The following is a 22,703-nucleotide window of genomic DNA, read 5'->3' as shown; positions in this document are numbered from 1 at the left end:
CACACAAAAAATTTATTAAATAAAATAAAAGAAACAAAATACTATACAAGACTGCATATATAAAAAATAATATAAAAAATACATATTTAATCTATATAAAATATAAAAAAACACATTATAGATGAATTATACTAACCTTTAAAAAAATTAAACATGCTGGAAATAATTAAAAAATAATTACTATTAATTAAAACATAAATTTAGAAATTATTTTACAAATGACATATAAAAAAGGTATTAATAAAAAAACAAAAAACAGAAGAAGAAATGAATGAGATCAAGCGTTGTCGGGACTGGCATGCCGGGCCTAGCACTTGGCCCACTCATAAAAGGATCGGCTTTAATTTTTTTTAGTTTATGGGGTGGACAACATATTGTCTGCCTTAATGCTTTGACAAAAAACAAATGGCGCGTCATTCAACAGTTAATGGCTAGAAAAACAAGGGTTCTTGTTTTTTACTCAAAAATCTATTGTCAATTCATTTTGACCCAAAACTCCTAGTAAACACCTAAGGAATCGTGTTAAATCAATCAATGGTCTCCAAGCACGAAAAACCTCTCTAAAACCAAAATTTTCTAGAGTTTAGATATATTTTTTTAGGTATTTTCAAGGTAAAAAAGAAAAATATAATCTCAACTCTCCTTATCATATAGAACTATTTGACACAAAATTATTTGTTTTGGCCTCCAAAATCTTTCTCAACGACAATTTTATCTCTCTAAGTTCGAATCCAGAGACTCACTCTCTCTTCTCCACACAAAAAAACACGAAAAACCTCTCTAAAACCAAAATTTTCTAGAGTTTAGATATATTTTTTTAAGTATTTTCAAGGTAAAAAAGAAAAATATAATCTCAACTCTCCTTATCATATAGAACTATTTGACACAAAATTATTTGTTTTGGCCTCCAAAATCTTTCTCAACGACAATTTTATCTCTCTAAGTTCGAATCCAGAGACTCACTCTCTCTTCTCCACACAAAAAAGGATTAAATAGAGAAGAAAATGAAGTTCGGTATCAAAATATATTTTTTAAAAATTATAGGAACCGGTTAACCTAGTAACTTAAAAAGACGGGACAATTGCAGGGCCGCCATCTATTTTACATATGTTTTTCTTTTTATTTTAACTTTAGTTCTCTTTTAATATTCTTTTTTCTTTTTTTAATTATTTTAAAGAAATTTACCTTTAATTTGGATATAGAAGACTGCAATTGAAAATAATAAAAAAAACTCATGATGAATATGGATTGCTATAGTAAAATACATAGCCTATATTTTGTAATTACAGCACCTATTTTTCCATTACCCTTCATCAAAAGTAATAATGAAACGATACCGTATCTTAAATATATTTAATAATCTATTCAGTATGTAAAATAAGTGGAATGAAGAAGAGAATTATCCATGTTATATAACCTAATTATTGAAAAAAAAAGAAAAAAGAATCAGGTTCAAATCGAGTATGAACTATAGACTTAGCAACCGTTACATATGCACAGCTTGGAGGAATTGACAAGCAGTTTGGCTTCCTATTCGTATTTAGCTTCTTTTATTACAAAACCTGAAATATGCGGGGAAAACATTTTAGATATGTCATATTTATTGTGAATTATAATAATAAAATTATAGTTTTTCCCTTGATAAAAAAACCAGATGAATTAGATTTAATAGGTAAAAGGATTTTTCACGAGGTTAAATTATCATTCTTTGTTTATTCGAGGGAAGCATTGTATTTTTTAATTTTTATAACAGTAAAATTATTATATTGGCTTAAAAGTTAAAAATAAATTCTATAAATAATGTAATGACTCAATTATTCTTATCATAAAAAAAATTAACTTTGACTTTAAGGTCTTATAAGTAATTTTAAAATGTTTTTTTTTTGTTATTATCATTTAATCCTGGGGAACTTCTGTCTTTTTCAAAATAAAATATAAAAGAAAAACAATGTTGACATGTGCGTTCACTCTATTGTCTTTGGGCAAACTCCAATGGTCGAAACAGTGCTATTGCAGTATCATTTAATTCATCACGAGATAACATGCCCGCGCGCTGCCGCGTGCTTATAAAACAAATGCACTTAATAGTGTTATAATTGTGAATCAGCTCTAGATAACTAATAGAAATTAAAGGTATGATGGAGCAAATATTTTATGACGGAAAAAAAATTATGTTGGTGATAAAAAACTTAGAGACTGAACAAAATGATTAGTAGCAATCTACAATGTTTTGTGAGGAAAGATATAGTGTTTTCGCCATATGATTTAGCTTTTTAGTTAATAAAAAACAAAAAAAATTACAAAGCTAAATTCTCTACCAACTTAATATTAAAAAAAAAACCAACAAAGATAATTTTGGAAGGAAAAAAACCCATGAGAAAAAACGTTGCAGCAATTGACAATGTTTTGTGAGGAAAACTATAGTGCTTTTCCTAATAAAATAAAATAAAAAACTATTTAGAGAAATATTGTAGCAATCCACAGTGTTTTGTGAGAAAAACTACAATGCTTTTTTCATATGATTTAGCTTTATTGTAATTATAATTCTTAACCAACTCAATATTCAAAAAAAAATCGACAAAGATAATTTTGGAAAAAATCATAAAAAAATCACATGGAAAAACACTGCAATAATTCACAGTGTTTTAAAGAAAAAAAATACAAAGCTAAATTGTTAATCAGCTCTATATTAAAAAACAAAATCGACAGAGACAATTTTAGAGAAAAAAATAACAAAACAAACACCAAAAAAAGAGAAAAAATCATGTTGGAAACACTGTAGCAATTCACAGTGTTTTGTGATGAAAGCTACAGTGCTTCCCCGCATGATTTAGCCTTATTTGTAATTACTTGTAATTTTGATTCACAAACAACTTAGTATTAAAAAAATAAAATTAAAAAAGATAATTTGAAAAAAATTATAACAAAAAAAACTATTCAGAAAGACACTATAGCAATCCACAGTGTTTTATGAACAAAGCTACAATGCTTTCCCCACATGACTAAGCTTTATTACAAAGTTAAATTTTAACCAACTCAATATTAAAAAAAAAATCGACGAAGATAATTTTAGAAAAAAATATTACAAAAAAAGAAAACACAAAAGAAACTGGAAAAAAACCATGTGAGGAAAAACTGTATCAATCCATAGTGTTATGTGAGGAAAAACTTGTATTTACTTGTAATTACAAATTTTAACCAGCTTAATAAAATTAAAAAAGATAATTTTAAGGAAAAACATAACAAAAAAAGAAAAAAAACAATGTGGGAAAAAACACTATAGCGATCAACAGTAATTTTCGAGAAAAGTTACAGTGCTTTCCTCACATATTGTAACTGTAATTTTTAACCAGATCAATATTAAAAAAATAAAATAACAATTACAAATTTTAACCAGCTTAATAAAATTAAAAAAGATAATTTTAAGGAAAAACATAACAAAAAAAGAAAAAAAACAATGTGGGAAAAAACACTATAGCGATCAACAGTAATTTTCGAGGAAAGTTACAGTGCTTTCCTCACATATTGTAACTGTAATTTTTAACCAGATCAATATTAAAAAAATAAAATAACAAAAGATAATTTCTGAGAAAACCATTAAAAAAACCATGCGGAGAAATACTGTAGCAATCAACAATGTTTTAAAGAAAAAAAATTACAAAACTAAATTCTCAATCAGCTCCATATTAAAAAATATCGACAAATATAATTTTAAAAAATAAAAAAATAAAATAAAAAAATTATGTGGAAAAACATCGCAGCAATTCACAATATTTTAAAGAAAAAAATTACAAAGCAAAAATTTTAACCAGGTCAATATTTAAAAAGTAAAATCAACAAAAATAGTTTTGGAAAAAACAAATAAAAAAAAATAGAAAAGCTGAAAAAAAAAGTAATTTTGAAAAAAAAAAAAAAAAGAGAAAAGGGAAAAGTTAGCAAAAAATAAAAAATAAAAAAAAAAGCACTGTGGATTACTGTTGTAATCCACAGTGCTTTTGGGTGTGGGGAAACAGTGATTTCCCCACACCCTTTAGTTATATGTATAATGGCGTCCCTTTCCTTCCTAAATGGCACGTGTACGGTGATTCCATTCGGTTTAGTGCTGAATTACTTTTTTTTTTCCTTTTTTTTTTATTTCCTTCATCTTGATTTTCATGTTATCCCTTGAAAAAATTACATAAACCCTTCAATTTCTTTTCCCTTCAAATTCAGTCCTTGTCTGCTTAATTGCAGTTTTTTTATTTGAAAACATTATTTCAAACTGGAAATTATTTTTAATTTTTTTTTATTTCTCAAATTTAATCCTTATTTTTTTCTTTGATTTATAAAATTAATTTTTTTGATTTTATTCTCCTTTATTTTTTCAATTCAAGTTTGATCTCTATTTTTTTATTGTTATTTTTCTACTTTGACAAGCTTTTTTAGATTGATTATTATTTTTAATTTTATCTTTCAATATTAAATTGGTTGAAAATTGACCTTCTTACTTAATTTCGAGTATGAGATTTCACGGGTTATAATTTTAAAATATTAATCTAAGTTTAGAAAATTAACCTGAATTTATCAATTAATTATGATTGACCCGAATAAATCTGAAATATTATCATTTTAAAAAATAAATAAATCGTTGAACGTGTAATCATTTAAGTTTTTTCTTAAAGTGTTTCGGCTGCGTGTAGAAAAATCTAATAGACTCTACTGCTGTAGCCCTAATTTGCCCGCGAAAATCAACTGAATCTAACCACCCAATAATAGAATGCCCAAAAGACCCTTTCCTGGTATCCTCAATCCCGCAATAAACAGGAGGCAACTTAGTCTTCTCACCTCAGTTTTCCCTCGCCAGTGTCTGATTCAAGAATTAAAGAAAGAACTCACACAAAGAAGAAAAATTCCAAGTTGCAAAGAAACACAAGAAAATTAAAGCTTGAATGGGGAAATCAAGAAACATCAGGAATCCATTCTGTACATTGACCCCATCACCAGTTTATCACTCGCTATCTGCCTCTCCATTCACCCCTATTCTTTTCTCCCCTAAAAAAGACCCAAGTAACTATAACAGACTCTTAGCACCACCAATTCTATGCTTAATTTCACTTCTTGTTTCCTTCACTCTCTTAGGAGTTTCCATTTTTTGCTTCACACCCATTTCTCAAGATTCACTTTCATTCCCTTCTATGTCCATTTCATCAATGCTTTAGATCTCCCTTCCTTCTTTTGTTCCCAAGAATGTGGAGGACGAGCCAAGTATGGCAAAGAGTTTAATGGCGCCATTACCACTGCTGCCAGTTACTGGCAATGTGTCAAAAGAGGAGAGAGGTTTCTGGGGGCAACCAGATGGAGAAGGGTACAAGCCATACTTGCATTTTAGTCTCAAGTATCGAAAGGCATCTGCGAGAATTGCGAAGGAGAGGAGGTTGTTCTTGGTGGTGGTAGCCTCAGGGGGACTGAACCATCAGAGGAATCAGATTGTTCATGCTGTTGTTATTGCAAGAAATCTTGAAGCAGCTTTGGTTGCGCCCGTTTTGAAGGTTAATCCAATTTGGGGTGATGAGAGGTAACTTCAAAGAATGTTCAAGATTTCTCTGTGTTATATAGGTCCTTAGGACGTTGATAATTGCTGACTTTAATGAGAAATTAATGATCTCCTGCTTTCTTTGTTGATTATGTGACTGTCATTTCTTGAAGTTTTTTCACTGGAGCACGTTCTTATGGAATTCTATCAAAAATCAAGTATATGGGCTGTGTTTTCTTTTCTTCAAAAGATTCTCTATATCCCTGTGAATGTATTTCCGTGATAAATAATGATTTGGCATCTGTAACAATTAATGGCTATCAGAGCTATTTGGGTATTAAGTTCTAGGCCTGCCAGTTATGTCTGTCAATGGAATGAACTCTTACGAATAAAAAATGTTTGAGTTTTCCTATGATCCTGTATGTTTTCCAAGATCTCGGTGAGTTCTTGGAGATTTTCAATGCTGAGCATTTCAAGAGAGTTTTACGAGCTGATGTACAGATTGTATCATCCCTCCCTCCGAACATTTGATGTCAAGGCAGTCCATAGAAAACCAAGTTCCTTACGATGTCTCACCAAATTGGATCCGTGCCAGGTTTTACAGAGTGCTAAGGGCAGAGTATAACTCTTGGTGCGCTTTTCTTTTCTTAACAAATGCTCAGTCTTCTATCATGGCACTAAATCAATTTTTTTTATTTTAAATTAATATTTTTTTTATGTTTTTTTATTATTTTGATATGTTAATGTTAAAAATAATTTTAAAAAAATAAAAAATATTATTTTAATATATTTTTAAATTAAAAATATTTTAAAAATTAACTGGAACTCCAATAACACTTGAGAATGTTTTTTTTTTTTTTTTTTTAGAAAAGATCATACAAACTGCAATGGGTTGGGAAAAAAAAATCGCTTAAAAAATTAATTAATCATAATGAATCCTCTACATAAAGAATAACGAGTGAGAATTCATGCTATAAAAAGTCTTTAGCAAAGATTACAAGGGTTTTGTATAGCCATTTCACTCGTGAGATGCCATGCAGCCTGCTATGAGCTGCTGCCAGTCTTTTTCAAGCGTCATGTTGAGAATGTGAATCACAATTATTTTTTAAAGTTTATTTTATTTAAAAGTATATTATTTTTTAAAAAAATTATATTTTTCACATCAATACATTAAAAACAATTAATTTTTTTATTAATTAATTTGAAGCTAAAACAAATAAAAACGACAGTACAACTGCAATCTCAAAGATCTCCTAAACATAAAATCCCAGCTCTTTATTCTAATCTCAGGAGTCATCACAAATCTCTCTTTTGTGCTTCCGGCTCTTTTTCTTGGATTTTAACACGATGGTTTCTTTACTTTCTTCAGATTTCTTCTCTTTCTCCCTTTTTTCTTTAGATGCCTTCTTTCTTTTTACAGGCAATGTTCTCATCTCATCTTCAGTTTGGACCTCGGTAGTTTGGATCTCATTGGCATTCTGTGCTGTTGCTGCAACTTCTGCAAGCACAATAGGGACGGCGATAATCAGTAGAAAATCTACACAAGAAAAATCATTGATGCAGACAAAGCTCTAACCTTTACCTGATGTTAGCATTTAGCAATAAAGAAAAACATATCATAGCACTATTAGAAAGACAAAGCTCTAGCCTGATGTTGGGATCAATCTAGTTTATACGGCATACTCGTTTCAAGTATCCATCCGTCGTCTCCAAGGGAGAACTGTGATCTCTTAGCACCAAGGGTCCCAAATGACCACCGTGAAAAAGCTTATCATATTCCTAGAGACTCTCTCGAGAATCAAGAAGCTCATCTTAATGGCATTCCCAAGAAAGCCTTGACAATTATTACCTTCATTCTTTTGCAGAGCAACATCAATTATTAGAAATCATTAAATTGAAGCCACTGAACAAGCAACATAGGCTCTCTTGTTTTTTTTTTAAGCATCGCACTCATCCATTGGATTCATAAAGAATTTCGACCAGCACCATACGTGAAAACCTAAAACTGCTGGAAGAAAATGAAAGCCATCAACACATTTAGTTATTTTGGGCCAATAATTTATCGCTTATCACAGTTACCATCCAGACTAGTTTTTGTCCAAACACTCAAGTTTACCGAGGGTCTTGATATTCAAGTACTATGGGGTGGCATAAAAAATACTACCCGAAGCTGTGCAAAGAAAGGGAAAACCAACCTTTGTCAACAAAGTTTGAATCAAAAACAACATTTGTAAGGTGCTGCTTCAAGAAAACCTGCACCACATAATTATAGTTTGATTAAATGACTGGAATATCCACAATAAATATTATCATAATTCCCACATGCTCATTCAAAAATAAACCTCCATCACCCAGACATCAAAACTTATGACAGCACCACACGCAATCTTACACTGGCAGGATTTATTTTTGAATCAAATACCCCAAAGCATCATTTCAGCATACATGGGAGTTTCAACTTTCATCTAATGAAACTCACTTTATAGAACATTCAATCAACTAACAGTAGTTGTGATGACATCATGTCAGTTGATAAAATGTTAAAGAGACATGAAAAACTGACAAGTCAACTCCAATTAGAGCATTCATGTATTGTAAGTTATTAGGTTGAAAAAATGTACCCTGATTCCCAGTGAGGTATTGAAAAAGATAATATTGCATAACTACAGCAATATTAATCAGTAATAAATCAAGTACTTCTAACAAATTAAGCTGTAAGCAACACTCTTATCCTCAGTGTCATTGGAATATTTCCAACTTCTGTAGTTCCACCATTAGGAACGACACTGAGATAAGAAGGAATTGAAAAAACCAGCATTAAGTCTAATATAATGTCATTCCAGGTTGAAAAAAGGAAATAAATAAATAAATAAAGAAGTGTAAAGTAAATTAGACTCGATATCTTCACAGAAATGAAGTCCAAGAAAATACCGCTGAAAGGAGTTGACGAGTCTTTATATCCCACAGCCGCAAATAGCTATCCAAACCTAAGAAAAAGAAGGCAATAAGTCAAGAGAACAGTTTGGCCCCAGAACCAGGAAGCTGCTAATTTAATGGCACAGAGAACCAAGTCAAATATATGTCTGACAAAGATAAAGCAAAATTGTTCTATATACTCACCGCATGATGCTATCACAGGGAGCTCTGGGTGCCTGGCAATGGATCTAATACTTCCAGAACACTTCCCTATAAAACATCCTAACAGCTTTCCTGGAAGAAAAGGATAGATCCAATGTTAAAAGAATTATAGGGAAGAAGAGAACATTCAGAAGATAAAAAAATCAAGGACAGGAGCAGCAGGTAGGCACTGATATTGGATTGCCAAGCAACAAAATTTAGCCCAATTCACAACTACTAAATAGTTAACATTGTATACAGATGTATCAAAACAGAGAATAAGATGATCTGATTAGTGGATTTCAGCCATAAGAAGACAAGTGAACATACTAAAACAATAAATTGAAACAGCCTGATCATTTGACTGCTGTATACAGGATGGAGGACCTGCATGCTCCTGGGTTAGCCCGGTTCCTAATTAGTCATTAGCCAAAAATAGTGCGATATGTAACTCATGAAATGGTTCAAGACTGCTTGATTTGATAATGATGCATTGGGGAGCAATTTGAAGGTGCTGAGCAAACTCGTCTAAGATGGAATTCCACTGATACTTTCAGATTATATTAAGAATAATTATATAAAAGAACCATATTATGGCATTCATTCAGAGGTTCCTCATTTTTTAAAGTAAATAAAATATCTGTACAAAATCATCAACTATGGATCTAAGCATGATTATGTATCCTCCTTATGTGTGATTTTTATGCTAGCAAACATGGTAAAGACAGCTGTAAAACCCTCCAAACAAACAGATGGAACCAACACATAAGAAGCTTAAATATTAACCTAACAGAAAATTCTCTTGCTATATGCAGCAGAAACTTGATTTAAATAATGCCAGTTTGTATGAACTACATAGTGTCTGGAGTCAGATTTCCACATTTCATGAGGAAATGCCAAGTTATGTATGAGCTCAATAAAGAAAATATTCCCAGCTAACATATCACTAAAAAATAACTCCATTAAATACCATAATTTCCACACTGCTCAGTTCAAAAATAATTTCCACAATGCTGGAAAGGGCAAGTCAGATTCTAAATCTTAACTTATATACTTATCCTCTGACCATTTGATCCATATGTGTTTCATAGAATTAAAAAGGATGGGACAAGGAAAAAAAATAATTGTAAATTTATCACACTAAAAGATAATTGTAAATTTATCTCTCTAAGCCTACTTCAGGCCACTGACTCCAACACAGACACATTGCAAAGCTTAAGGTCAGGCAAACACAGTCCATTGCAAAGGCCTTACTCACTTTGTTGCCAAGTCAGATCAAATTATTTGAATCACAGCCCTTATTGAAATGCGAACCTCCTATTTAGATCCTTTGACTTACAAATTCAAAAACTGGACTACACCAAAAAATAATTGCCACCAGTAAACAAAGTACATATTTCATCTGAACAGAAATTTGGTCCATTCACAAGAAACTATAGGATAATCTTAATAGAGCTAATACCTACTCAAGTGATATTTTTATATTACAATTCACATGCAGAATGCAGAACAAAATTAAACAGGAATTAGAGTGTAAAGTATTTATTGCATATTCTAGTCAAAATAGATGCATGTACCAGTTCGCATGTCGAATGAAGCAAGGTCACCAGATCCATTTCCTATATATATAGTATGGCCATCTTGATCTTCAGTAACGGCCTTAATAGCAGTCTCTCTGAAATCAAATGATAGAACAGGTCTGCGCTGAGCAGAAATATCATACAAATGGACCTGTTAGGTAAACAGCAATTATCAAGTTATATAAATTTAAGGCCATCTGGAAACCTCTTCAGCTGTTAGCAAATGCCTGTGATTACGTGCGACTGCAATTCCACATCATATGATTCTGGAAAAACAGAAACTATCAATTCATGGAAAGCTATCTCTAAACCACTCCATTTCTAACTATATCACCAGTTTTTGCAGTAATCACAGCCAACAACCAACATTGGTTCCACATAAGCAAGCAAAGTTGCAAACGAAAGAAAGGATGGGTATTGACTATTTTAGAAGCAAGCATTTTCCTGGAGCAGCTACTAGGTGTGCATTGTGGATATCTAGATAAAATACTTAACTACAAACTCTTCCATGCTGCAATAAATTTTCCCGTGAGAGTATTTTCTATGGAAGGATTACCTGATGACTATTGGTGCCAGCCACAAATTTATGGTGATCATCATTACTCAGGAATGTCGTGCATGTAAACCAAGCAGGGGTAAATATCCCAAGGCTATTTTTAGGAGGCTGCACAAAGCAAAAACAATGAAATTGACCTAAGGCCAAGTACAAAATTACTTGTAAATAGAAAAATATTTTTTCATCTCGATTTAGAATAGTTAACTAGTAACATGGCTCACAGGTTTGGCAGTCCAAATTTTAGTAGAATTCTCAAGGTCCCATAGATTAACATCAACACCTTTCCTGCTTTGGAAAACAAAAAAGCCACCATGCCACTAATGAACATAAGTTTCCAAGTCTAAATCCTATATGGTATGGTCACACAGATGGGTGTACTCACCCTCCAAACACCGCATAGTTTTCACTTCCATCCACTTTAGAACATAAGACATTACCAGAACCACAAACTTTCCATGTCTTTGTTACACTAATACTGGCACTATCAGCAGTCGATTTATCAACCCCAATAGACCTCACGCTTGCATTTCCTTTTGATGTACATGTAAGCAAAGTACATGACCTGCACATAACCAACACAACGAAGCTCAGTAACTGCTGGTAGTCATAAGTAGAAATAACCATAAACTTCAAATTATTACTCTGAAAAAAGAAACGGTAGAGCTTACCCAGATGACCTCTCTCTCCTGAATAAATGCAAACCAGAAATAGCATCATCTTCTGGTTGAACACCATCCTCACCAACATTAGATAACATGACATGAATTTCCCCATTAAGCGGGTTGACTACTTCAACCTGTATTACATTAACTATAGCATAACTAAGCAACGCTCAAGTGACACCAGAACTACCATCAAGAACCAAAAACTAAACTGCACTCCATCGTCAACATTCAGAATGTAATACAATTAACTCACCTCTCTATTTTTTCTTGCAACAGCCAATAACTGCAAGAAACAAAATTACACCCTAGTAAGACAGTGTTTATACCACGTTTAATAAATGCATGCAACATCAGTATGTCCACCACATATGTATTACAAGCATGGCTACGAGTCTATGACACTTTAACTCCGCAAAAAAAGAAAAAGAAAAGAAAAACCCAGAAATCAAAACATAGAAAATGGCATAGATTTACAAGTTTCAGATCAAAAAAGTAATAGAGAAAGAAAGAAAGGAAGAGCAACACATACAGGGTCTTTTTTACGGTCATCAAAGGAAGCAGCAAGCACGCATTTGGAGGAAACAGGATCACCCCATCTCTCTACAACCTGAGGTGTTCCTCTTTCACCACGAGACTCAATCACTACAATCAAAACCAAATATCAAAACAATAAGAAACGCAAACAGCGATTTGCTTCATTGGGTTGTTAAAGAGAATTGATAATGTATTTACCTTTGATAAGACCTAGAGAATCAAAAGTTAGAGCTCGAAGTGGAGGGCAACCTGGGCACTCTAGTGTCGTAGTTCGCGGCATTGTTTTGCAATATTCAGTTTCACTTGTCAATAAAAACAGAGACAGGGAGAGAGGGAGATACAGAGGATACAAAACCCTAAACCCCTGGTTCTTATTTTGTCTGAATATTTTGGTTTTAGTACCCCTTTACTTTCCTTAACTTTCAAATCAGTCCCTTAATTTTCATGTTGATTTGTTGTCATCGTATGGCGATGAATCCGAACGGGATGACTTTTGTCTGTACCGCCTCCAATCTAGAATACTAAGGTTGTTTTTTTTAAAAAAAAAAATATATATCATTAAAAATCACAAATATTCACATTCTAAAGAATTATAACATAAAAATTAAAAAAAAATTCATAAATAATCGGATTCAAGTTCAACGGAAGTAAATATCAACTCATAATTTAGAATTGGAGTCAACTCAATTTTTTTATTTAATAAAAAAATTAAAATGAAATAATATCTAATGGATTTTCACTTGATTTTTTTCTAGTTAATAAGGTTATGGGTCAATCTAAAATTTTAATTAGGTTAAACTAGGTTAATTCTCCTTCTATTTTTGTTGTTTGGCCTAAATTTTGAATTATTGCTAAACTTTCTGGGTCGGGTCAAGTTTTAAAATAGTAGAATAAACTACAATAATATAAAATTTTATAAATCATATTTATAATTTAAATTTTAAATTCATACATAAAAGAATATATTTAAAATATAATAGTACTAGTTAAACGTGCAGTTTTAAAACCCCGCTTGGTCTAGTGGGTCAACCTGGGACCCGGCAGACCCGGAGCTAGAACCGAGCAGGGTTTAAAAAAAATAAGGAAAGTAAAAAATTAGATGATCCGGTTGCAACCCGTTGACTATTTATTTTTTTAACCAAAATCATGTTGTTTTGATTTATAAAAATAATTGGGGTTGATTCAGTGATCTAGACAAAACTCGTAACCTAAGTCTTGGACCGGGTTAATCACTAAACCTGTTTAAAAACTCTAGTTACACGAGCTGTTTAGTTTCAAAAAAAAAATTATTTAAAATTTTAGCTATGTGTTGAAAAACATAAACAAAGAATGGATAAGTGGATTTTTTTTTATTGAATGAATTTTCATTAATTATAATCAACCAAAGCAGATTGCTTCCAAGGTTTGTACGATAAACAAGCTCCACAATACAACCAAAAACAAATTACTGAAGGTTTGTACTGTATATACAAACACCACAATACGATCAAAAGCAAGCTACTGGAAGTTCCAGGTCTTGCATGGAGCCATCATATTTGAGATTTACGATAGCTTCCTGTAGATTTTTGTTTTCTAAAGTCTACGCTTATCAAAGCTGGAAATTCTATCCACAATGACACTGGCAACAGTCCCATCAAAACCATGCGCTCTCATGTTCCTTTCTTTCCAAATTTGATAAACGCAGGAGCACCAGAGAATTCCAAAGAAATGGCACAATCCAACTCTTCCTGCCGATCGCCAGCCTGCAAATTCCACTTTTCTTTAAAATACACTGCCATATTTTCTTGGTGAAACTACAAGAGAAGAATAAGTGATCCCTATCTTTTGGAGCTTGTTGAAATAGAGAGCAATTTGTGTCTATATTCCTTCCCCGTTTCAGCTGTCTTGATTTTGTGGATAAACTGTTCGAGATAGAGAGCCAAGCGATAAATTAAGCTACGTCTGGGAACAGGCAATGGTCCCCAAAGGAGCTCATGCCAAGCAACATTATTTCTTTTCTTTCTCACCAGATTCAGGCACTTCGACATGAAAATCCCCCATCAACAGCTTCTCTGCATGTAATGCAATCCTCAACATCTTGACTTAGAAAAATAGTGCCACAGATGGCACTATGAATATCAGCCATTACATTTGACCTTGAAGGAGGCCAAAGCCAGTAATCACCTATCACATTTGCAACAGTAGCATTTAAAGGGAGTCCAGTTCCAACAGTAATTTCCTGCCCATATCTCTTAATCAGAGCACCATGAGGATGCCATTTATCCCACCATAGATAGGTGAGCTTCCAATTTCCAATAGAGTAATCAACAGAGTCCCACATCATAATTCTAAGTTTCAGCATCTTCCTCCAGTTCCAGGTGCAGTCATTTGGGGCATTTAAGCTCCATAAACTCCTATTCTTAATTAAATATTCCCAACAATAAGCAACCCATAATGAACCAGATTTTAGAGGGAGACACCATAGATTTCTCATTGCACAAGCACAACTCCACTCTTTCAACTTTTTAATTCCAAGGCCCCCTCCTCCCTGTTTTGGCAATGTAACTAATTACCTACAGCAGATGTATATATGTCTACATATTTTAGTCAAGATAAGATTACATGTCCGGGTGTTGTCGCAGATTTATAAAACAAATATATTTGATAGTGTTATAATTATAAACCAATGCTAAATAAATAATAAAAATTAAAGGTATGATAGAGCCAGTATTTCATGATAGAAAAAAATTATATTTACTTGTAATTATAATTCTTAACCAGCTTAATATTTAAAAAATAAAATTAACAAACACAATTTAAAAAAAAAAAAAAAGAAAAACCATGTGGAAAAAAACACTGTAATAATCCATAGTAATTTGCAAGGAAAGTTACAGTGTTTTCCCCACATATTGTAACTGTAATTCTTAACCAGCTCAATATTAAAAAATAAAATTGACAAAGATAATTTTAGAAAAAAAATCATAAAAAAACAAAAAGAAAAAAAAACCTTCTGGAGAAACACTGTAGCAATCCATAATATTTTAAAGAAAAAAATTACAAAACTAAATTCTCAATCAGCTCAATATTAAAAAAATAAAATCAACAAATATAATTTTGAAAAATAAAAAAATAAAATAGAAAAACCATACGAGAAAACACCGTAGCAATCCATAATATTTTAAAGGAAAAAAATTACAAAGTTAAATGTTTAACCAACTCAATATTAAAAAAATAAAATTGATAAAGATAATTTTGAAAAAAAAAAGAAAAAAAAAGAGAAAAGTACTATAGGAAAAAAAATACTATAGCAATCCACAGTAACATGTGAGGAAAGCTATAGTACTTTCCTCACGCTATAACAATCCACAATATTTTAATGGAAAAAATTACAAAGCTAATTTTTAAATCAGCTCAATATTAAAAAAGTAAAATTGACAAAGATAATTTTGAAAAAAAAAAGTAGAGAAGTACCATAGCAATCCACAATAACATGTAAAGAAAGTTACAGTACTTTTCCTACATATTTTAGCTTTATGTATAATGGCTTTTTTTCTTGAAACTATTGTTTTTAATTATACAGGATTAATGATAACAAAGTAAAGTTCAATTAAAAAAAAAAAATCCCACCAAACTTGTAAACCGGAACAACTTAGGTTACCCTAGCAAATAGATAAACTATTTTAACCCTGTAAAAAGGCAAAATGAAAAGAAATAAATTACAAAACTTAATTTTTAATTACATCAATATTAAAAAAACAAACAAAAACAAATTTAAAAAAATTAATAACAAATTTTTTTTAAAAAGTGAAAAAAATATAATACACTATGGATTATAATGGGAGTGGGTGAACATTAATTTCTCCATATTCTTTAGCTTTTCTATTAAAATGAAGTTAGCTTTAATAATAAGCATGTAATGTTTTACACGCGCGCGCGCGTACTCTAATAATAAAAATCCATTTTGAAAAGTAATTCTATTTTAATATATTTGATACATAACTATTTTAACAACTCAATATGATCTGATTAACTTGACGAGTTTAAAAACAACCTGGATAATTTCCAATCAACTTAATATTAAAAGATCAAATAAAAAAATTAATTAAAAAACACATAAAAAATAACTCGAATCAATCTGGATGAACTTGCTAAATTTATTACATGAATTATAAAACTAGAATAATCTTATAAAAAATTTTTTAACAAAAAAACATTGATTTAAAAACATCAAAAGGAGAAAAAACTAATAAATAACGAACAATATTTTAAATATACGTGGAAATAATATTTTTATAAAAAAAATTAGTAAATTAGCACTTTTATATAAAATAAATATTAAAAAAATAAAAAAATATATTATTATTATTAGTAGCTTTCCATTTATCATCTGCATTGGAGATGCTCTCGAACAAATACTAGCGGGTTACTACACTTCACCTGCTTCGTGTTAAATTAAGGCACCGTTTGGGAACGCGGCTGCGGCCGCGTTCCTAAAAAATTTGAATTTTTTTTTTTTTTGTTAAAATTTAATATGATTTGTACGTTTTGGATCGTTTTGATGTGCTGATGTCAAAAATGGTTTTTAAAAAATAAAAAAACATCGTTGGCATGCATTTTGACACGAAAAATTATTTGAAAAGCACCTGCAATCACACTGTCAAACACGCTCACAGGCACGTCATGATGTTCTAAGAGCCTGAAGGGACACCATATATATATAGCAATCATTGAGTAGGTATCGCGATCCTTGAGATCTTGTTTTTTAATGTAAAAGTTGGGTAGGTTTTTCGATAATCTATATTTATTTTTTTCTATAATAATTAAATTGTTAAAATATGTTAATCACCCACAATAATGCTCCCCCATTGTTGATCATCTCCATTACTGTATTCACTCCCACCTTTCATCATCCCCTTCCTTCCCTCTCGTTGCCACCGTCTTCATCCAATTATGGCCACAAAGTCGGTGCCGGCACAAGAAACCACCATGACCACCCATGCAATCAATATTACAAAAAGTGGTTACTGCTTGGAAAGTAAAACCTTTCAAAGTCTGATACCACCTGCTACTCCACCACCACCGCATCAACCTCTCTCCATAACCCAATTCATCCTTTCTCTCCTCCACTCCTCTGCCATCCCAACCACCCAAAAAAACTACCTTATCATGCCCTCCACAGGTCAATCTCTCACTTACTCTGAAGCCATCAACCAGATTTACTCTCTTTCTTCATCTCTCAAGAGTCTCTACAATTTAAACAAGAACGATGTCTCTTTTATCCTCTGCCCGCCCTCTCTCCACGTCCCCATTATTTATCTCTCTCTTCTTTACCTTGGTGTCACCATCTCTCCTGCCAACCCCCTAAGTTCGAACTCCGAGCTGACTCACCAAATCCAACTCAGCAAACCCAAGATCGCATTTGCTACTTCCCAAACTGCCCACAAGCTTCCCTCTTTTCCCCTTGGCACAATCCTCATTGACTCCCCTGAGTTCATCTCCTTGTTGACTCAAATCTCCAAACGAGACACTCCTACCACCCACGTTGAAGTGAGTCAATCCGACATGGCAGCGATCCTATATTCATCGGGAACAACTGGGAGAGTCAAAGGCGTGTCATTGACTCACAGGAACGTAATAGCTCCAATCGCGGCTTTTCAAAAGAGCTCTGCAGAACTTGACCCACATGCGGTTTCGTTGCTTACGCTGCCTTTGTTTCATGTTTTTGGCTTCTTTTTGTTGATAAATGAATTTCGGTGGGGGAGGACGTTGGTTTTGACGGAGAGGTTTGATTTTGAGCAAATGTTGAAGGTTGTAGAGAGATATAGAGTGAGTGACATGCCTGTGTCGCCAACCATTATTCTGACATTACTGAAATCGGATTTGACTAACAAGTATGATTTGAGTTCATTGCGGAGGTTTAGTTGCGGTGGCGCGCCATTGAGTAAAGAGGTTGCAGAAAAATTCAAAAGGAAATTTCCACAGGCTGAAATAATGCAGGCAAACCTTTTTTATCCTTCCTTTTAACTGAATGCAGGATTTTCATTTTTCACGAAGTTAATGTATAGCAACATTAATGTTGTTGAGTAATTAATGATCGTGTCTTATACTTGAGATGCAGGGGTATGGATTAACGGAGGCTGGAGCTGTATCTAGAATGATAGGACCTGAAGAATGTAACCAGCATGCTTCTGTTGGTCGGTTGTGTGGAAATATGGAAGCCAAAATTGTTGATCCTCTAACTGGAGAGGCCTTTGGTCCTGGAAAGAGAGGGGAGCTTTGGTTGCGAGGGCCATCCATTATGAAAGGTAGTGAACATTGACTTGTTGGTTGTTACCTTTCTTCTTTAATGTGTTTCGAAGTGTAGTTCTTTTGGTGTGGAAAACAAAAGAGCTGCAGTATACTGGAATGCACTCCAACAGTACAGCGTTTTGCTGTGGTTTTACACTACAAAGAGCAATATGTCAGCGTTTTGCTGACATATTTTGAATCTGCCTCAATTAATAAGAATATGCATCTTGTACCATTGCATAGCCTTAATGGTTCTTTGCTGCTTTGTCGTTTGATTCTGTAATTGGAACCTGGCATGCATTCATACAACCCTTAGCTTTTCTTAAGCCACCTGCCATGTATACATGTATGCAACTGCTTTGACCTTGTTTGGGATGGACCAGAGATACCTTCTAGGCAAATGGCAATGCATATTTGCATCAGGGTATTAATATTGAAATGTGCTGCAGGTTATCTGAAAGGGGAAGAATGTTCCATGACTGGGAAATCAATAGTCTATATTGTGGAAAATCTTAGTTTGGCCGCATAAATACCTCAGCATTTTCTTCCTAGTAGAAGTCTCTAATATTGTTCTTGATGCTTAAAATGATGGTTTTAGTACAGGTTATGTAGGAGATGAGAAGGCAACTTCCGAAACCTTGGATTCAGAAGGGTGGTTAAAGACTGGGGATCTTTGTTTCTTTGACTCCGAGGGCTTCCTCTACATTGTTGATAGGCTAAAGGAATTGATAAAGTACAAGGCATATCAGGTGATCGAATTATCCGATGCCCTTTCCGGTATAATATTGACTTCAATAAATGTCAGGATCGTAAATCTCATTCTAATGCTAGAAATATTGTTGTCTTGTCACATCTTTGATAACTTGTAGGTGGCCCCTGTTGAGTTGGAACAATTGCTGCTGTCTAATCCTGAGATTGCCGATGCTGCTGTAATTCCGTAAGTTGTCTCTTCTGCTTCTCGTGCTGAGAACTTCATGATGGTATAATAAGCATGCGAAATGTTGTTTAATTACGCGTCATATGTTTCTGCATTGTAGCAGTTGCTGACAACAATTTATTCTCTCTTTCAAACAAACATATCCCCAAATTAAGCTCTCTTTTGATTGAATACATAGCTCATTTTTTTCGTTTCTTTGAGATATAAGTTGTATTGATGCATAGACAAGAAACCGATGCGCATTGAATCATATGGAGAGAGAGAGAGAGAGGTAGCATGTGAGATGCAACATGTTTGGTATTCTTGATCTTGCTTTGGTTTTTGGTAGTTTAGTGAACTGGGGAGAAGATATTCTTAGCTCGTTTATTGAGGAAGCAAAAGAGATTCTTCTGCTGGGAATGACAATGAGAGACTTTACTTTTTGAAATCAATGGATAGTTTGCTAGTGGTGGTATTACACAAAAACACTTCGACTGATGAAATTTCTGAATTAAACTGAGATTCTTCTGGCCATTGAACTGCGTGTAATGGTGGATCAGTCCAGGTTTTCTTTTCTTGACTGATATGGAGATAGCAGCAGTAAAATTTGTAGCTCGATAATTGAAGTGCTAATGATAGATGGAAGGTGTATTTAGTGTTATTGTTATTGCAGAGAATGCCTGCCTTCACAATTTCGTTTGTTTCATCATAATTGGTTTGTTTTTGAAGATACAGATCCACTCGTTTCATTGGTTTTGGTATCTTGGAGCAGGTATCCTGATGAAGAGGCAGGGCAAATCCCCATGGCCTATGTGGTGAGGAAACCAGGAAGCAGCATTACCGAGGCTCAAATCATGGATTCCATTGCAAAACAGGCAAGCTTCTAGCTTTAAGTTTCATTATTTTTCCCTCTTTCATATTAAGATGCATGCACTTAGAAGGCAGATCTATGGATCAAGTCCACACAAAATCTTGCTCTCGTTGCATAAAATGATAGAAACAATAATTTAGCCACGTTTTAATTTAAGAAGCAAGTATTTATAAGGCAATACATGCATTATTGCAAATTTGTGATCTTGTGGTCGTGCACCCACAGCAAGAAGCAAGAATGACAATGAATCCTGAGACGAGACAAGTCTCATAATAATATGATATAATTAAAACATGTCTCAAGAGACTAATACTATTGAAGTAACAACTCCCACCCTACGAATATCAATTTGCAAACGAGAAGTTAAAGAAGACGGTCATGAAACCAATTAATTTTTGATAAATTAATTTAGTTTGTTAGAGAACTAAAAAATATGAGAATCTCTTTCACACAAGCTAAATAAATACGGCAAAAATAATATTATCAAGTCTTAATATTTTATTCTTACAAAGAGTATTTCTACTCTTGAAAATAAAACTTTAATACTAGTGGGTCAAACATGCATCTAATTTAAATAAAGCACAAACTAATTAAAATAAATTTTAAAAATAATAAAAATAATTAAAACAATAATCTAAAATTACTTTTCACTCTCTATTGTACATGATAGTGAAAAATACTCAAAATAAATAATTATTAAAGAGTTCTTGCTAAACAAAAACTTGATGCCTTATAAAATAAAAATTAAATTTTTTATCAATTAATTCTTTATATTTAATATAAAATCTTTATAAAAGTAATGGGCTCCTTGTAAAAATATTTAAAACGTAATAATAGAAGAGCGAAGTGAGAATCACATCACATATAATTTATTATTATTATTATTATTAATATAAATATTTAATTTAATTTAACTTTCACGCAACTTAATTAATCTCATTATTTATCAATTTTATCTTGTCCCATGTTGCATAAAATGAGAGTAGTTGGTTTGTCTATTTAAGTTAGGTGGAATATGCACTCACTAGAGGCCTATAATTTATTCCCACAGGTTGCACCATACAAGAAGATAAGACGAGTGGCTTTTACTGATGGGATCCCCAGATCTCCTGCCGGAAAGATCTTGAGGCGGGAGCTCATCAACCATGCTCTCTCCGGTGCTCTCTGTAAATTATAATTTATTTGTTTAAAAAAACATCCCTCCTCCATGAGAACATTCTTCTTCTCCTGTAAATATACATGTGTACCTAAAAATGGTGGGTCCCACTCTCAATAAATAAAAAATTAAATAAAAATGGATGAATTTAAGTGATTTACATTTCATTTATTTAAATATCAAATCTTGGCTATGAACATCTCATGCCTCATTTGTTGTCGGCTTATTATCAAAGAATGCATCAGTATGCCACCTAGGGATTGGGACCCCACTACCATCGGTGAGCATAATTGGAAGTACTGACTAGTTCTGTGGTCAACTTAGACTGATTTAATTTAAATAAAAAATATCTAGTTGATTGAAGAAAAAACTTGAGTTAACTGTGTAATACAGTTGATCCAAGATTGAGGAATCAAAACTTGAACCTTAAGCCATTGAGATTTTTTTGTTTTTGAAAGAAAATTGGTTTATATAATATCATTTAAATCATTTAAAAAAAATTAAAGTCAGCATGGATCAATCTGGATTGACTTTTCTAACCTATAACCTAAGTTTTATTCCATATCAACCCCAAATCAGGTTTTAAAAGATTTAATGTCTTGTTTTATTGATTAGATTAAATTAAGGCTTCATAAATAATAATTTTGTTTTTATGTTTTAAGAATATTTTAAAAAAATATTGAGTTTTTTTATTTACTTCAAGTTATTTTTTGATATTTTTAAATTATTTTGATATGTTGATATTAAAAATAAATTTTTTTAAAAAAATATTATTTTGATAAATACTCAAGTGAAAAAGTTTTTGAAAAGATATTTAAAAAATAGCATTGTATTATGATTCTGGTCAATTTAAAACTTGTTTGGTGTTGTGATAGTAGTTGCTTTTTAAAATATTTTTTACTTAGAAATCTATTATAATAATATTTTTTTAGAATTACTATGCCTTACTGAATTAACATGTGGGAATTACTTTGCTATGTGAAATATTTTTTTTGAGATTTCATCTAAATTTGAAGAAATAATTACTAGTCCTTGAAAAAAAAATCAAAAACAATAAAAGAAAAATATTTTTTATAGGTATAAAACCTACTTGCTATCATTCACATTCATGTTCTCTATTTTTTATATATAACTAAAATAGCTAGCATAGAAATTAAGCTCTCTAAAAAAAAATCATGTTCTCTTAAGTAAGAATCCTGAATGTGTTTTTTTAAAATAAATTACTTTTAATCATTTTTTTTAAATTTATTTTTTAATTAATAATTTTATTATAATAGAAATTTGAAAAGGTATACATTTAAAGGAATATTGAAAATGAACTATTTTATTTAGTAAAAAATTTTTAAAAATTAATTCATCACTAGTTGAATGTGGATCAAAGATGCATTAAATTAAAGAACTTAATGCATGCTCAAATACAATTTTTTTTTTCATTGTAGTTGTCTTAGGTTTCTTTTTAGTACATTTTTTATTTGTTTATTTTGGCATACTGAACTCATACTAGTGTTGATAATTGATACATGTCTCTA

At 32.0% G+C, this 22,703-nt stretch overlaps 2 protein-coding genes across 4 annotated transcripts; one reads left to right on the top strand and one right to left on the bottom strand.

The window, feature by feature from the left end:
* Positions 1 to 6,610: 6,610 nt before the first annotated feature.
* LOC133678305 (uncharacterized) lies at positions 6,611 to 12,476 on the bottom strand. 3 transcript variants are annotated; one of them, XM_062100588.1, is made up of 12 exons: positions 12,163 to 12,476; positions 11,960 to 12,072; positions 11,684 to 11,713; positions 11,434 to 11,561; positions 11,148 to 11,327; positions 10,987 to 11,053; positions 10,766 to 10,873; positions 10,207 to 10,360; positions 8,633 to 8,722; positions 8,444 to 8,499; positions 7,708 to 7,765; positions 6,611 to 7,010 (listed from the first exon to the last, which is right to left on the bottom strand). In XM_062100588.1, exons 1-12 carry the CDS (start codon positions 12,242 to 12,244, stop codon positions 6,799 to 6,801), a joined length of 1,278 nt encoding a protein of 425 aa, XP_061956572.1. In that variant the 5' UTR covers positions 12,245 to 12,476; the 3' UTR covers positions 6,611 to 6,798. The 3 variants fall into 3 exon arrangements, with proteins under 3 accessions (XP_061956572.1, XP_061956573.1, XP_061956574.1); XM_062100589.1 differs by having other exon boundaries at positions 10,987 to 11,050; positions 12,163 to 12,475; XM_062100590.1 differs by lacking the exon at positions 6,611 to 7,010 and having other exon boundaries at positions 7,029 to 7,765; positions 10,987 to 11,050.
* A 4,322-nt stretch (positions 12,477 to 16,798) lies between these two features.
* Positions 16,799 to 21,334, top strand: LOC133678672 (4-coumarate--CoA ligase-like 9). Its single transcript, XM_062101105.1, has 6 exons — positions 16,799 to 17,940; positions 18,062 to 18,248; positions 18,835 to 18,980; positions 19,101 to 19,168; positions 19,920 to 20,022; positions 21,070 to 21,334. Exons 1-6 carry the CDS (start codon positions 16,894 to 16,896, stop codon positions 21,193 to 21,195), a joined length of 1,677 nt encoding a protein of 558 aa, XP_061957089.1. The 5' UTR covers positions 16,799 to 16,893; the 3' UTR covers positions 21,196 to 21,334.
* Positions 21,335 to 22,703: the final 1,369 nt, after the last annotated feature.

Source organism: Populus nigra, chromosome 18 (assembly GCF_951802175.1).
Source record: "Populus nigra chromosome 18, ddPopNigr1.1, whole genome shotgun sequence".
NCBI classification, from domain to species: domain Eukaryota; kingdom Viridiplantae; phylum Streptophyta; class Magnoliopsida; order Malpighiales; family Salicaceae; genus Populus; species Populus nigra.
The sequence above is the reverse complement of the archived record's forward strand: the minus strand, read 5'-3'. Positions and strand labels throughout refer to the sequence as shown.